The 13,389-nt window shown below is 44.5% G+C and overlaps 1 protein-coding gene across 1 annotated transcript in view; it reads left to right on the top strand.

Moving 5' to 3' along the window:
- LOC127297514 (cytosolic sulfotransferase 8) overlaps nucleotides 1-9,375 on the top strand; it is a 36,748-nt gene extending 27,373 nt beyond the window's left edge. Inside the window, exons 6-8 of the mRNA XM_051327839.2 lie at nucleotides 7,662-8,326; nucleotides 8,428-8,931; nucleotides 9,019-9,375. Of these exons, the coding sequence (XP_051183799.1) occupies nucleotides 7,803-8,326; nucleotides 8,428-8,926 (1,023 nt within the window). The 5' untranslated portion in view covers nucleotides 7,662-7,802 and the 3' untranslated portion in view covers nucleotides 8,927-8,931; nucleotides 9,019-9,375. The remainder of the gene's footprint in view (nucleotides 1-7,661; nucleotides 8,327-8,427; nucleotides 8,932-9,018) is intronic.
- Nucleotides 9,376-13,389: the final 4,014 nt, after the last annotated feature.

Genomic DNA, 13,389 nt, shown 5'->3' with positions numbered 1-13,389 from the left:
TCCTCCGTGGACGACCCTCTTCATTCAGGGCTCGCTGAACCTTTGCAGCCAGACCAGGCCGTGCCTTCCTCAGCGTATGCAAGTATAACCTTTCGGCTTCCTCCAGGCCGCGCAACCGCTGAACCCTGCGTTTCGTGAACGGCCGAGTCCGTCGAGGCACCACCTTGGACGGTGGTATCTGCCTTCTTCTTCTTCTTCTAGTCCCTCGTCTTCTGAATCCTCAAGATCTGCCCAACGAGGTGACTCAGCGCGTTTGCTTGGTGGTGGGAGAGGCCCTAAGCGCTCAAACACAGACACGTTGGCTGCCTCCTTCTTCTTCTTGTTGCATTCTGGGCAATTGCCGATTGTGGGCAATCGGCTCATTCCTGAATCCCAGCAGTTGTCCGAAGAAAGGGCAATCCCGATGTCCGGCGTTGTCTTCTTGCTCCCTTGGCCTGTCCGTGGCACGGCGCTCGTGCTCCTCCTCATCGCGATCCCGCCGACGATGTCTTCTCGCTTCTCTAGCCGTACGATCTCCTTCATCATCACAGCTTGGACCGTCGGCGTTGGTCATACCGACTCACATATTTGTTGAGGAGGTGATCGGAGAGAGGTCGCTGATATCTTATGTTCTTCACTTCTCCTCTCGTGACGTAGCGCTTGCCATCATGATGGAGCCGATCGCGTGGAGCGGCCTCTTCGTGTCCTTGCTATGAGAGCAACTGCCCTCATCTCCATCTTTGCTGAGTGGTTCCCGTGCCCTACCATGTTGATGCCGAACGTGGGACCTGGCTGGCAGCCCTCGGGGTAGATGACTTCTACCATGTTAACGGCGGGGAAGGGCTGGGTGTCTACCTTCATGGCGCATCGGTTGAAAATTAAACGCCCCTTCTCTATCGCCGCTTGGATGTGCCGACGCCACACCCTGCAGTCGTTGGTGGCATGGGAAAGCGAGTTGTGGAATTTGCAAGACGGCTTTCCGTTTAGCTCTTGCGCCGTAGGGAACTTGAGACCTTCAGGAATCGTCAACTGTTTCTCCTTACAGGAGGTCGAAGATTTGTTCAGTCTTGGTCACGTCAAAATCAAATCCCCGGGCGGCCCCGGTGGCTTTACCCATTTGCAGGATACGGGGTTCCTCCCCGAGTCCACTCAGCCATCGCTATTTCTTGGTCTCCGCAGCACTTCACCTTCCTCTCGTATCGACCATGACTATCGCACGCTTGAACTTGTCTTGGTACAGTGCAGGTGGCGCTGTTCATATGCCGATAGTTTCGAACCATGTGCGCCGGCGAGGGATAATCTGCTTGGGAGGCCATGTCCTTGAGCTGTGTTGCAAGGCCAGCCATCGCGCTCGATCGTTTCCTTTTCAGCTTATACGAACCGAATAACATCGGTTCCTAAGATTCTGAAGCGCCGGATGTACTCTGTCACCGTTTCTCCGCGCTTCGACGTAGTTGTGCTAGATCGGCAATGCTAGACTCGGAAGCTTCGAATGGTATTGCGTATGGAACTGTTCTTCCAATTGCTTCCAAGACTGGATGGAGTTCGCCGGCAAAGAGGTATACCATCCAAAAGCCGATCCTGTGTGGGACTGTGAAAAGAGCCTCACTCGTAGCTGATCAGACAGTGAAGCCGGTCCTGGTTGCGCCAAATATCGGCCGATGTGCTCGATGGAGCTGGAGCCATCCGATCCACCGAATTTGGAGAAGTCGTGAGCCGATACTTAGGTGGCGGCGGGATCATCTCGTACTCGTCGGGGTACGGCTTGGAATAGCCGATTGCCCTCCTTTTCGGCATAATGCCGAACCGGTCTCTCGCATGGTACCGATCTGATCCACCGCATCGGGCCGCAGGAGATGTATTCGAAGATTCGCCGGGGTGGCGTACTTAGCCAGCCATGTTTGCTTTTCCAGCTCGAGCCAACCGCAGAGCTGGGCTCGGGAGTTTCGTCGGGGTGGCGTACTTAGTTAGCCACGTACGCTTCTCAAGCTCGTTGCCGACGTTCCTCCCGTTTGCGCCGGAGTCCCCGACGTTGTGACCTGGTTTGAGAGTGGCCGGTTGCCACAATCCGGCACATACGTGCATGCATATCCTTGAGGGATCTCCTTGGGCGCCTCGGCCAAGAACCGGTAGTCACTAGGGTCACCACCGATCTTGTAAACGACGAATGCCGGTGTAGCCGGCACTTCACCGGTGCTGCCAACGCGTATGGCAGCGGTGGACGGACCGGAGTGGCAACTCTCCTTGGTGCGTCCCGAGAGCTGGTCCCGACGGCGAGTACCGGTGGCTCATGATCTCCTGGATCACGCGCAGAGCGAGACGCTCCAACACGTTGACCAAGTTTTCGAGTGGCGGTGTAGCGAGTGAGCCACCAAGTAGTTGATCTCCGCCGAAGGGCCCTGGTGCGTTCCTCCGACGGGGCAGAGATCTATCCCATCGAGTGCACCTTGTGGTGAGAACCCCTTCCATCCGATGCCATGGGTACGGGTTCTCCGAAAAGAGCCGATGAGGTCGGCTTCGAGGGTGGCCTTGATCTCGTCATGTTTCTTCTTGAGCTCAGCAGCGGCTCCTCGTAGGTGATCGGGCGTGCCGTCCGCCGCCATCTCGTATGTAGATGGCGATGTGGTTGATGTAGATGATGGTCCCACTGGCGTGCCAGAATGTGTTGATCGCCAAAACCCACCGGCGGGCAGCGGCCGTCAACACGGTAGAGCCGGGAAGAGCCTAGAGCTGCGGCTGGCCGAGACCCTCCGAGCGACGGCCCGCAATGCTCTTCTCGGTCACACGCGGCGATGCGAAGTGCAAGGGCGTGCCACCCGACCTATACCTGGTCGGGAAGGTGATGGGGATGCCTCGCTTAGTTCCCGCATGGCATACACGTAAACATTAAATCGCAGCCTCGATCGGCTCTCGAGGCTATCCCGTGAATCGGCTCAAAGAGCCGATCCACCCATGATCCGTACGGGGTGCACGAATACCTGGTGATCCCGCTGATCAAGATAAAGCTAATGAGGTCTACGACGATTTAGGGTTTTCACCGCATAATCGGATCATCCTACTCCAGGTTGGGCCTCGCGGCCACGCACGGTGCTCGTAAGCCGATCCTAAACAAGGCCACACAACCAACGTGACGTTGATCATCGGAACATCCTGTTTAGGACTTGCGAACGCCACCCTACGTGCCGCTGGATCCTCCCCCCCTTCGTAAGGCCTAACTATTGCAGATATTAAACTAATCCTTGCGGAGCAAGGAGCAATCGTAACGGATCAGATCTACTAGATGATGAACAAGCAGGGTGCCGCCCCCACGCCTGAGATAGGCGTGAGGGCGGCTAGACATGCGAGGGTTGCACTACGTAAGCATGTTTATACGAAGAGCTATGCTAACCCTAACACATCTATGATAACTACGTTGCCCGCCATCAAAGACGCTTCAGTACGGGCAACGCATGAACAACGTGGGGCTTGTGCTGCCTAGATCGCAAGATGCGATCTAGGCAGCATGTCGCTTACCTGATTGAAACCCTCGAGACGAAGGAGTTGGCGATGCGCCGAGATTGGTTTGTTTTTGGGGTGAACGTTGTGTTGTTGTTTATTCCATAAACCCTAGATACATATTTATAGTCCAGCGGACTTTCTAACGTGGGAATATCCCACCGTGCGCGATACAAATTCTAAACCTTGATCTAAGATATGACCTACTATAATTAAAGATACACGGGCAAACTAGCCCAAATTCTCCGTGCAAGGCCGCTTCAGAGATCTTCCACGTGTAGTCCTCTAAGCCCATCTCTCTTATGGCCCACCTCTGGATTTGTCCAAAATCTGGTGATAACAGGCCCGCCACGGGCCCTCTTCCCTTTTGTTTTTCTTTTTTCCCTCCTCTCCACCTGGAAACCCCATTGGGCCGTCCCAGCTCGTCCTGCACGGCCCATTGGATACCTTAAAACGGATTCGGGGCCGATTTCGGTGCGGAAATTATCCTATCCGTTTACACCCGTAGCTAACAATATGCCGTTTTAGCGTGATATAGCATGCTATTTCGCAAATAGCATCACATCGAACAAAATTATTAAAATATAGTGTGCACTGTCCAAATATGTTATAGCATGCTATTAGGGAAGAAATAGCGTGCTATTTTAAACCACCATGCTGAGAATTACAAGTGGGCATTTATTTTGTTATTGGAAAAAAACTTGCCACCTACTTAGAGAGAAATGGGTAATAGCACACATTTATTGGGCGTATGAAATAGGTACAGACTCCCTCCGTTCTGATTTAGTCCATATTCTGGAAAAAAAGAGACAAACTAGTATTGCATTTATTATTACTATTTAGATATATGAACAACTAATCCAAACTACATTGGAAATACCAACGTCAAACGAAGAGAGCAAAAGCATTTCGTTTTCAGTGTTGTTGTTAACTAAAAACTAGAATGTAGAGTATTTGAGAACAAAATTTAAGTCTAGAATGCATCTCAGTAATGCAGAGATGGGACCTCCAGAAAACTACCAGGAGAATCAAAATGTGGACTGTAAGTGTTTTGCTTTTCTACGCGATTAGACAGGAAGAAACGCCACCAGTCATAGGGCTTATCACACACGACTATATAAATAGGAATTTGTGTTGGAAATTTTATACACAGTTAGACAATAATAAGCGTGTGCGGCTCATGTCATCTTCAAAACGGTGACATCATATCAGCCTTGTGCGTTGACTTATAATCATCAGCTTACATTTGACGCGTGTTGGCTTCATGCCTTCTTGAGCTCTGGAATGCTGCGGGTTGGTGTTGGAACTTTCCTGGCCACATATGGCCTTCGATGTAACACAGTAATAATGTGTCGTTTGCACACGGCTCTGATTCTATAAAGCTTGTGTGTGAATGAGGCTTTTCACGCATGGTTTCTTTTCCTGGCATTTTCAGCTTTCCCTTCTTTCCTGGCTCGACAATAATTACTACGAGCGGTACCGTCGGTTTCTGCAAATCCACGGCTATGATATGTCTCACTGTAACTCCACAGGAAACAAAAGTCTAGGTAGCAGCTAAATCAGGGCCACACATAATACTAATTAGTATAACCATTTTTTGGCAATTATTCTAGAACCGGAGGGGGTAGTAGAGATTGAGCAATCATGGATTTACTAACTGATGACGACGGGGTTAAATGAGACAGGGATGACTCGCCTTTGCTTCAACAACAACCACTCATTGGCCGGAGGCATGGGTGGCGACAACTTCTTTCACCACATTGTCTTCTAATTTCAGAACACCAACTACCTCCATCTAAAGATAGTTGTCTTAGTTTTATCTAAACTAGCATAGTGGCCCTCGCAGATGCGAGGGCTTTGCATATATTTTTATGTAATTTTCCGAGAACTAAGAGAGTAGGTTTCACATATACTCATATCACACAATCACAATTGATTATTATGAACATAACTAATTAGTTCTATATCCACTACATATATATATTAACATAAGTAACTATAACTTATTTGGTAAATATCTCTAATGGTGTTTGTTGCATTAAACAATATGTTCTACCAAAAACGAATCTATGTTGATTGTGATGCATTTAAGTGCATATAGGCAGTTCTATCTGTTGTGATTGGTTTAGGTATAATTACAGCTGGCATTGCATGTATACTCTACTCATTGACACATCTCAATCTTTTCTATACTGTACTCATTGACACATCTCAATTTTTCTATACTCTACTCATTTACACATCTTAATTTTTCTATACTCTACTCATTGACACATCAGTAAATAAATAAAAATTAAACTTAAATCTGGTGTTGCATGCATTTTGGTTGTCATGTACTAAATTCAATATTTGCAGTCCAACATTTTCATTTACATGTCCAATCTTGGCATTTTTGCTCTTTTAAATTATGTCGATTAACATGTCAACAATGAACACATGTTGGCCTTGGCTCGGATTTAATTTTGCTAAGATATGTCGAGATCACATATAGTTATGTTTGCTAGTTAGATGGAGTTGGCCGATACTATTAATCCCAGAAATCTCTGCCTCTATGTTCCTCTTTTTTATTTACGTATTTTGGAACTACACGGTATATTACCTTGACACACAAATCCATATATTGTACGACTTCAAATACTTGATTAAATCATAGCAGCATTTCTTTTGGAAAACACAATATAGTCGGAGACGCTCGCAAAAATGTGCATACACTCGCATCCTACTTCTATGAGCACATCCACACGACCAGGTAAATAGGACTAATTTAGATGATGTGGACTAATGTGGTGCCTGAAAAGTGGATGCCACATGTTTTTTATGATTCATAATTTGGGTTTACCTAATACACTATCAAGCTGTGGATCATAAATACCTTTCATATTCAAATTAAACGCGTTGAATATAATTTTTTTAAATTATTCTACGATCATATGTATTTAAGCCTAGTAGTACACCATTATTTATTTGTACATTCGAACTCCCAGCTATATATGTGAATTGTTCTCTAACTATTTTTCTTGAAATTTATACTCCGTCCATTCCGAAAAGATGTTGTAGATTTGTCTACATCTAGATGTATTTATACATTAAATAATGTCTAGATATATAAAAATTTAGATAAATTTACGATATCTTTTTCACACGAAGAGAGTATTATTTTATGGATTATAGAATTATTATGGTAGTGTGCCTACATAGGCCATGAAAAACCTTTTGCTACTTTATGCGTGCCAAATTCTATTAGCACACAATTAGAGGTACAAATTAACTTCAAACCTGTCTATATGTATTTTTCTTGAAAAAAGTTGATAAGCATACACTTAAGTCTGTAATAAGCAAAAGGAGTTCACGTGTGTGTGGATGCACTTAGTCAACACATTAAGGTTTTTCATGTAAAAAAACACTAAGGTTTGTATAGGATAAAAACATATTTAAGTTTGTCTAGTGCATGCATGTACGTATTCGAGTTAGAGATTCAATTAACTTTTACATTAGTTTTTGCATGGAGTAGTACGACCCATGGACTCTTGCTGCATGAAAAAAGGACTAATTGAAATAATCATGTTCCGGTACGTAATAGTTCCAGACTCTTTATATTTTCTTTCTATACGGAAAGGAGGCATGTACGTGGCAAATATGACATATCTTATATGTCAAAAAAATGCTCGTACATGTTACATAAAATAATCCTGACCATTGTACGTGTCAAATATGACATACCTTATATGTCAAAAAATATGCTCCTACATGTTACGTAAACTCTTCTAATCCTGACCATTAAAATAACAGATCTAACAGTTGAAATAATTCGGTTGATGTGGATCAACGTAGTATCTCTATTTTAGACACTTATTTTGCTTTTAGTATATAATAGATAGATTATTTTGCTTTTAGTATATAATAGATATGGATGTATATGGACACATCTTAGTCCGTATCTAGAAAAAGTTGAGACACCTATTTTTAGACGGAGGCAGATCTGCACCCATATCAATATCGTACTATATCATGGCAGAGACCTGTTAGTGAGGACCAGAACTACAAGGGCGTTTATTGACTCTGAATTTGTTCAGTCATGTCTGACAGATAATTTTAAACAGAACATAAATGAAAATATTATTTTCCATATACGTGGACGACCTGGAGACCAATGGAGAGCTAATCAAGATCGATGGTGCCTACTGCAGGTCTGAATATGATGGAGCTCCTGCTAACCAATGCCGCTATACACTGGATCTCAGCTGTTAGCCTGTTATATAATCCGTGGTGCGGAGACAAGTTTTAAGTAGTCAGCCTGCAGGCACACACAGGCACAGCACAGCACAGTCATGGCCATGGCTGCTCCAGACACGTCTTGCCTGGTGGGCCCTGTAGCGTTCAAGGACTTGAACTGGAAGGACGAGGGCGAGATGGTGATCACCCCACCGGATGAGAGTGCAGACATTGTTTCCTCCCTGCCAAGCAACATAACAGGCCCCAACATTCAGCTGCGGCAGTACCAGGGTGTGTGGCTGCTAGGCACGGTGGTTCCCGGGCTTATCTCCCTCCACCGTCGCTTCAGGTCGCGGCCGGGTGATGTGCTCCTCGCGAGCCCTGCCAAGTCCGGCACTACCTGGATCAAGGCGCTCACCTTCGCGACCATGGCACGATCCTCGTACCCGCCATCCGCCCTTGACCACCCGCTCCGCCGCCTCAACCCACACGAGTGCGTCCCCTACATGGAGGACCTGTTCGTGGACGGCCACGAAGCCAAGCTGGAGGCACTGCCGTCGCCAAGACTCATGCACACGCACCTGCACTACTCCCTGCTCCCTCGCTCCCTCGCCAACTGCAAGACCGTATTCGTCTGCAGGTATGTATATATACATATGCATTTATTTTTAGTTTCTTTCCTTTCTCTTGATATTTTTAGTTTACCAACGAGGGAAGACGCGCGGTGTATGTGTCGTGTAGGGAGCCCAAAGATATGATTGTTTCGCTATGGCACTACCTGCATCGTGCTGGAGTGAACTTCTCCTTCTCGGAGGTGTTCGAGTTGACATGCGATGGCAAGAACCCCAACGGCCCATTCTGGGACCACGTCCTGGGATACTGGAGTGCGAGCAAAGTCAGACCGGAGGGAGTCCTGTTTCTGAGGTATGAGAAGATGCTAGTCGATCCGGTTGGCACCATCCGAGAGCTCGCGCGGTTCCTGGACGTGCCATTCTCGGCAGCCGAGGAGACGGCGGAGTTGCCGATGGAAATTGGCAAGCTGTGCAGCATAGACATCATGAGAGGCCTCCAAGGGAACAAAACAGGAAGCATTGGGCAGTTCAAGTTTGCGCACCAAAGCTTTTTCAGGAAAGGGGTTGTGGGGGACTGGGTGAACCATATGACGCCTGAGATGGCCCGCCGCATGGATGCCATTGTCGAGGAAAAGCTCCAGGGATCGGGGCTCACCTTCACGTCTTGACTCGGGTAGGTGTAAGTTACTTATTTTTATGTATATTTTGGCTGGGTTTCCTTGTGCTGCCATGATCATGTCCGTCCCTCCACCTTGTGCAGGTGCACGACACAGGGAGCTCGCGCATGACAGTGGAAGCAGCTACCGCTCTATGATCATGTCCCCGCGCTCTGAGCTCTCAGCTCCCGTCCCTGAACTGCAAGCTCTTGTAGCAGTGCGAGTCGACAGTGTCTATCGGTCCAGTGTGTATTGGCAGTAGGCCCTTGCTGTTTCCCTTCTTCATCGTGATAGCTCCGCGAACTGTGTGCTTCATGTAGTTTATATATGTTTTAAGTAGAATGAGATTGATTGGGTGATGCCTATGTGTTTCTATTTGCTGAGAAGTATAAATGACGATTGATTGGATTGGGTGATATAAAAACAACTATATATTTATATATATGTTTTAAGTAGAATGAGATTGATTGGTGTGCCTGCCTATGTTTTCTATTTGCTGAGATGCATAAATGTCGAAAGAGGAGTATCTGCTTGCTCAGTTTGTTATGGCCTGCAAGGACTTCAGTTACTCTCTGTTGATTTTTATTTTACCCCATGTCATATGTTCAGTTGCAGTCCTCTATCTCTTCTTCCCTCGTTTTTAGGGACTTCTTCCTAGTTAAAAGCTGTATCGCTGAATCAGCCATGGTTTATGCTCAAGGAGGGACCAGGCCGCTGAACACGACAGGGAGGTGAGCCACTACAAAGGATTTCTACAGAATGTCCAGTGACAGAGGCGTAGTCTGGGATAAACATAGTCGGGTTAGCAGTCTGTCGTTCCACTGCGCCATAATTTCTTTCTTTGGCTAGCTTTAGGGGCAGGTTAAACACTACGGATAACATGACTCAGAAGTGCTGGTATGTTGATGCTGGATGCGACCAATGCCCAGCTATTGAATATTTCCCAATTCATTGACACACTACATGACATTTCTCGGTTCCATTCTCTTGGGTATGGTAATGAGCAATATTTTCATTCTGTAAATATTTGAGATAGTGAATTGATGATGCAGTTTGGCTACCATAGTCATCTCAAGGATCAGAACATAATATGGAAAATTAGACTGGTTACCAGGTACTCCCTTCGGTCCTTTTTAATTGACTCGGATTTAGTACAAAATTAAAAAGGACCAAAGCGAGTACTAATATAAGGTGCTCCGACATTTGATATGCATTGTTTGTCAATGTTTTTATCTGTTTAGAACAATTTCTTCCTAATAGTTCATATCAGGTCCTTTCACATCATTCAAATTGAATTGTCTGTGACATTTCTGTTATTTTCAGGTCTTTTCGTTTTGCTTTCTTGAGATGTTCACATAAGCACAATGGCACCCGATGTGCTCGGCGCCGTTTTTGTAAAAATGTGAACATGCACCCTTCCTGCAGCATCTTATTTATTTTTTTAATATGAAGTCAGGTTCTTCGGTTTTTAAAATGTCAATATATTTCTCAACTGGTAGTCAAGCTAATAAAGCAAACGGACAATTCAAGATCCTTGAACATGTATTCAGAACATTTATGCTGCGTAGTAAAGATGCTTTACTAATCCAAAGGTGAATTCTGGATTTGCCTCCATTAACTGAGCTGACAGTGTCAGTATGAAAGTATGTAAGCTTCAGCATAATATTCTTGCATTTTGTCCCCTTTAGCTTTTTAAAGTCCATTCATCTGGTACCTCTGACACCTGTGTAGAAGAAGATATACTTATCAGTGTTGAGAAAAGAGCTGCAAACACTTCTTTCATTTACTGGTGGATCTCGTCATCAATCTTTGCAAAACATTGTAATTGTTTTCCTTTTCTTCCTAACAGCATCTCATTTATATGTTCCGTGCTTGGCACTAGTTCTTTTCTTAATGAAATTAGATGGTTTGTTTTTAGCTGGCTGAATTTTAGACCAAATGGTTTTTGTTTTTCAGCCTAGCAGCGTCGTGCTTGGCACTAGTGCAAAAAGAAAGTATTTTATCAAGCATGTCATGCCAAATGAGATCACTTCTCAGTAAAATTGTACTTAGAGCAGTTATATTAGAGAAAGAACGGAAAATGCCAATAAATTATAAAGCACTCACATGAACCCTTAGTTGTACAGGTCAAGTGAGACAGCGAGCCACTCGACGCTGGACCTAGCGTGGGTGAGTAACCTTCTTGTGCGCTTCGTACACAAACAAAAACACGATGTTACACTAACAGAAAGTACTACATGGACTACCCAATAAAATCATCTTCGTCAGTTGATCATATAGCAAAATTGTGCAATATACCACCGTCTACATAATACAAGCAATATGGATACACATTACCAAGGTAATTAAACATTCGTCTTCAAAGGTTTGATATCTTCTACTACTACAAACAACGACAAGGTACATGACAAATGACAACAGGGTAGTTAAACATCATAGAGCAGCAGCTTTTGGATAACCATCTAATTCAGCTTACTAAATGCTGAATACAGTGGGTATAGATAAAAACACTTGGACCTAACCACATTTTGACACAAGTTCAGAAAAACATGCCTAGCTTACACTCATTGTTGTGACTTCAGACTCAGAGTACAACATATCGATTGCATCTTACACATGAAATACTTCAAAATTACCAAATGGTTACTCCAATCTCTGAATGATATCCTATGCAACGTGGGATTGTTGGAATAAAATGTACAAGCAAAAAAAAGCCTACTTCAGAATTTAAACTAATTGTATGCTGATTTCAAACAGAAATTCAGAATGTATAGTTCCAGAATTTGACACAATCCTATACTGGATCAACCTAAGTTTCGATGGATCCAATTTAGTTTATCCATGACACAAATAAATTGAATATGGTTAGTTCACCATTCACCAAGCATGCATCGATGGGGAAAGTAGTACTTCCTCCAATTCATATTACTTGACGCTAATATAGATGTATCTAGATACATTTTAGTTGTAGATACATCTATTTTAGCAATAAGTAATATGGATCGGAGGGAGTATGTGAAATCAATTCAAGAAGGGGAATAGGGAATGTGTGTTTACTAAGATGTGCATCATCCGACTGATGTGGTGTAGAGGTTACCCGGACACGTGTTCCTAGCGCCCCGAGGCGAGGACGTGGTCATGGAGGAGGCTAGGGAGGACCTCTAGGAGCCGATGTTTGGGCAGATGGCGTCTCCCGCGACCGCCCTCTAGCTGTCCGGCAGTGTGCCGACACGTGGGGGAGGAGGGTGCTCATGAGCGGGCAGAGGCAAGCTAGGGAAGGGGAGGGCGAAGGGGCAGGAAAGGCTGGCGATGGCCGATGGGGGCTGAAATCCTAGCGCTGCACGGTAGGTGCCGACAGCTGTGCGAGGTGCATGAAAATGGACAATATGCAATTCCAACCGTACGCTTCATCTTTTTTCTGAGAAAACCTGTTGCGGGATATTTTTCTTCTTTGACAAAGTGAACTTCCTAAAATACCCCCAAGCACAAATATACTACAGTACATCATATCTGGTGCAGTATTATAAATCTGCGCCCTTAGATCAGTGATAATAAAGGGTCCGGAATGACATAGTGTACCGTAAAATGACTCATTTTCATTAAGATTTTGGATGGACGTGCTAGGAGCTTTGGATAGATCATTCACCGGGAACCTAGGGGTTTCATTTCAGATTTATCAAGACACGCCTGCAATACCTCTTAAGCCAAAGCAAGAACGAGTAATTGTCCTCACAAAGTACAAATAAAATCAACTCGTACAAAATACGCTGTGGCTTTAGGATTGTATCTATTATATACTAAAAATAAAATATGAATGTTTAATAGAGCCACCACGTTAAGCCACATCATTAAGATTATTATAACTGTTAGATCTAAATATGTGGCTGAGATTTAATAAGATATTACAAATTACGTTAAAAGTTTAGTCTGATCTGACACGATTTATGTCACGTAGGTGGGCAATCTGCTCTAACAAAATATTTGGTACTTACCAAATACAAAAAAGACTACCGTGCAGATAAGCCATAAAAAAAGAAGGCACCGGTTGGGTAGTGTATTCTTATAGGACTCTAATTGCATCCAATTAAATCTACCAAAACTACATACGAGGTACATGCAAATATATAGATATATATTTTTGTACTTACCAAATACAAAAAAGACTACCGTGCAGATAAGCCATAAAAGAGAAGGCACCGGTTGGGTAGTGTATTCCTATAGCACTCTAATTGCATCTAATTAAATCTACCAAAACTGCATACGTACATGGAATTATATAGATATATAGTACATGAGAATTGGGAAGGTGTCTGTACATGCAAAGTATATAGATATGGTGTTCAGAGATATATTCACGGACATGAACTGGGTCTAAATTAGTTGGGTGGATTAAATATATTCACATATGAGATAGTAAAATAGAAAAAATCGAACGGTGTATAACACATCTGCATAGGCTAGAAAATTATGAAACT

The sequence above is a fragment of the Lolium perenne genome, chromosome 4, assembly GCF_019359855.2.
Source record: "Lolium perenne isolate Kyuss_39 chromosome 4, Kyuss_2.0, whole genome shotgun sequence".
Lineage (NCBI taxonomy): Eukaryota > Viridiplantae > Streptophyta > Magnoliopsida > Poales > Poaceae > Lolium > Lolium perenne.
Note: the sequence above shows the minus strand (reverse complement) of the source record. Positions and strands in the feature narration are given on the sequence as shown.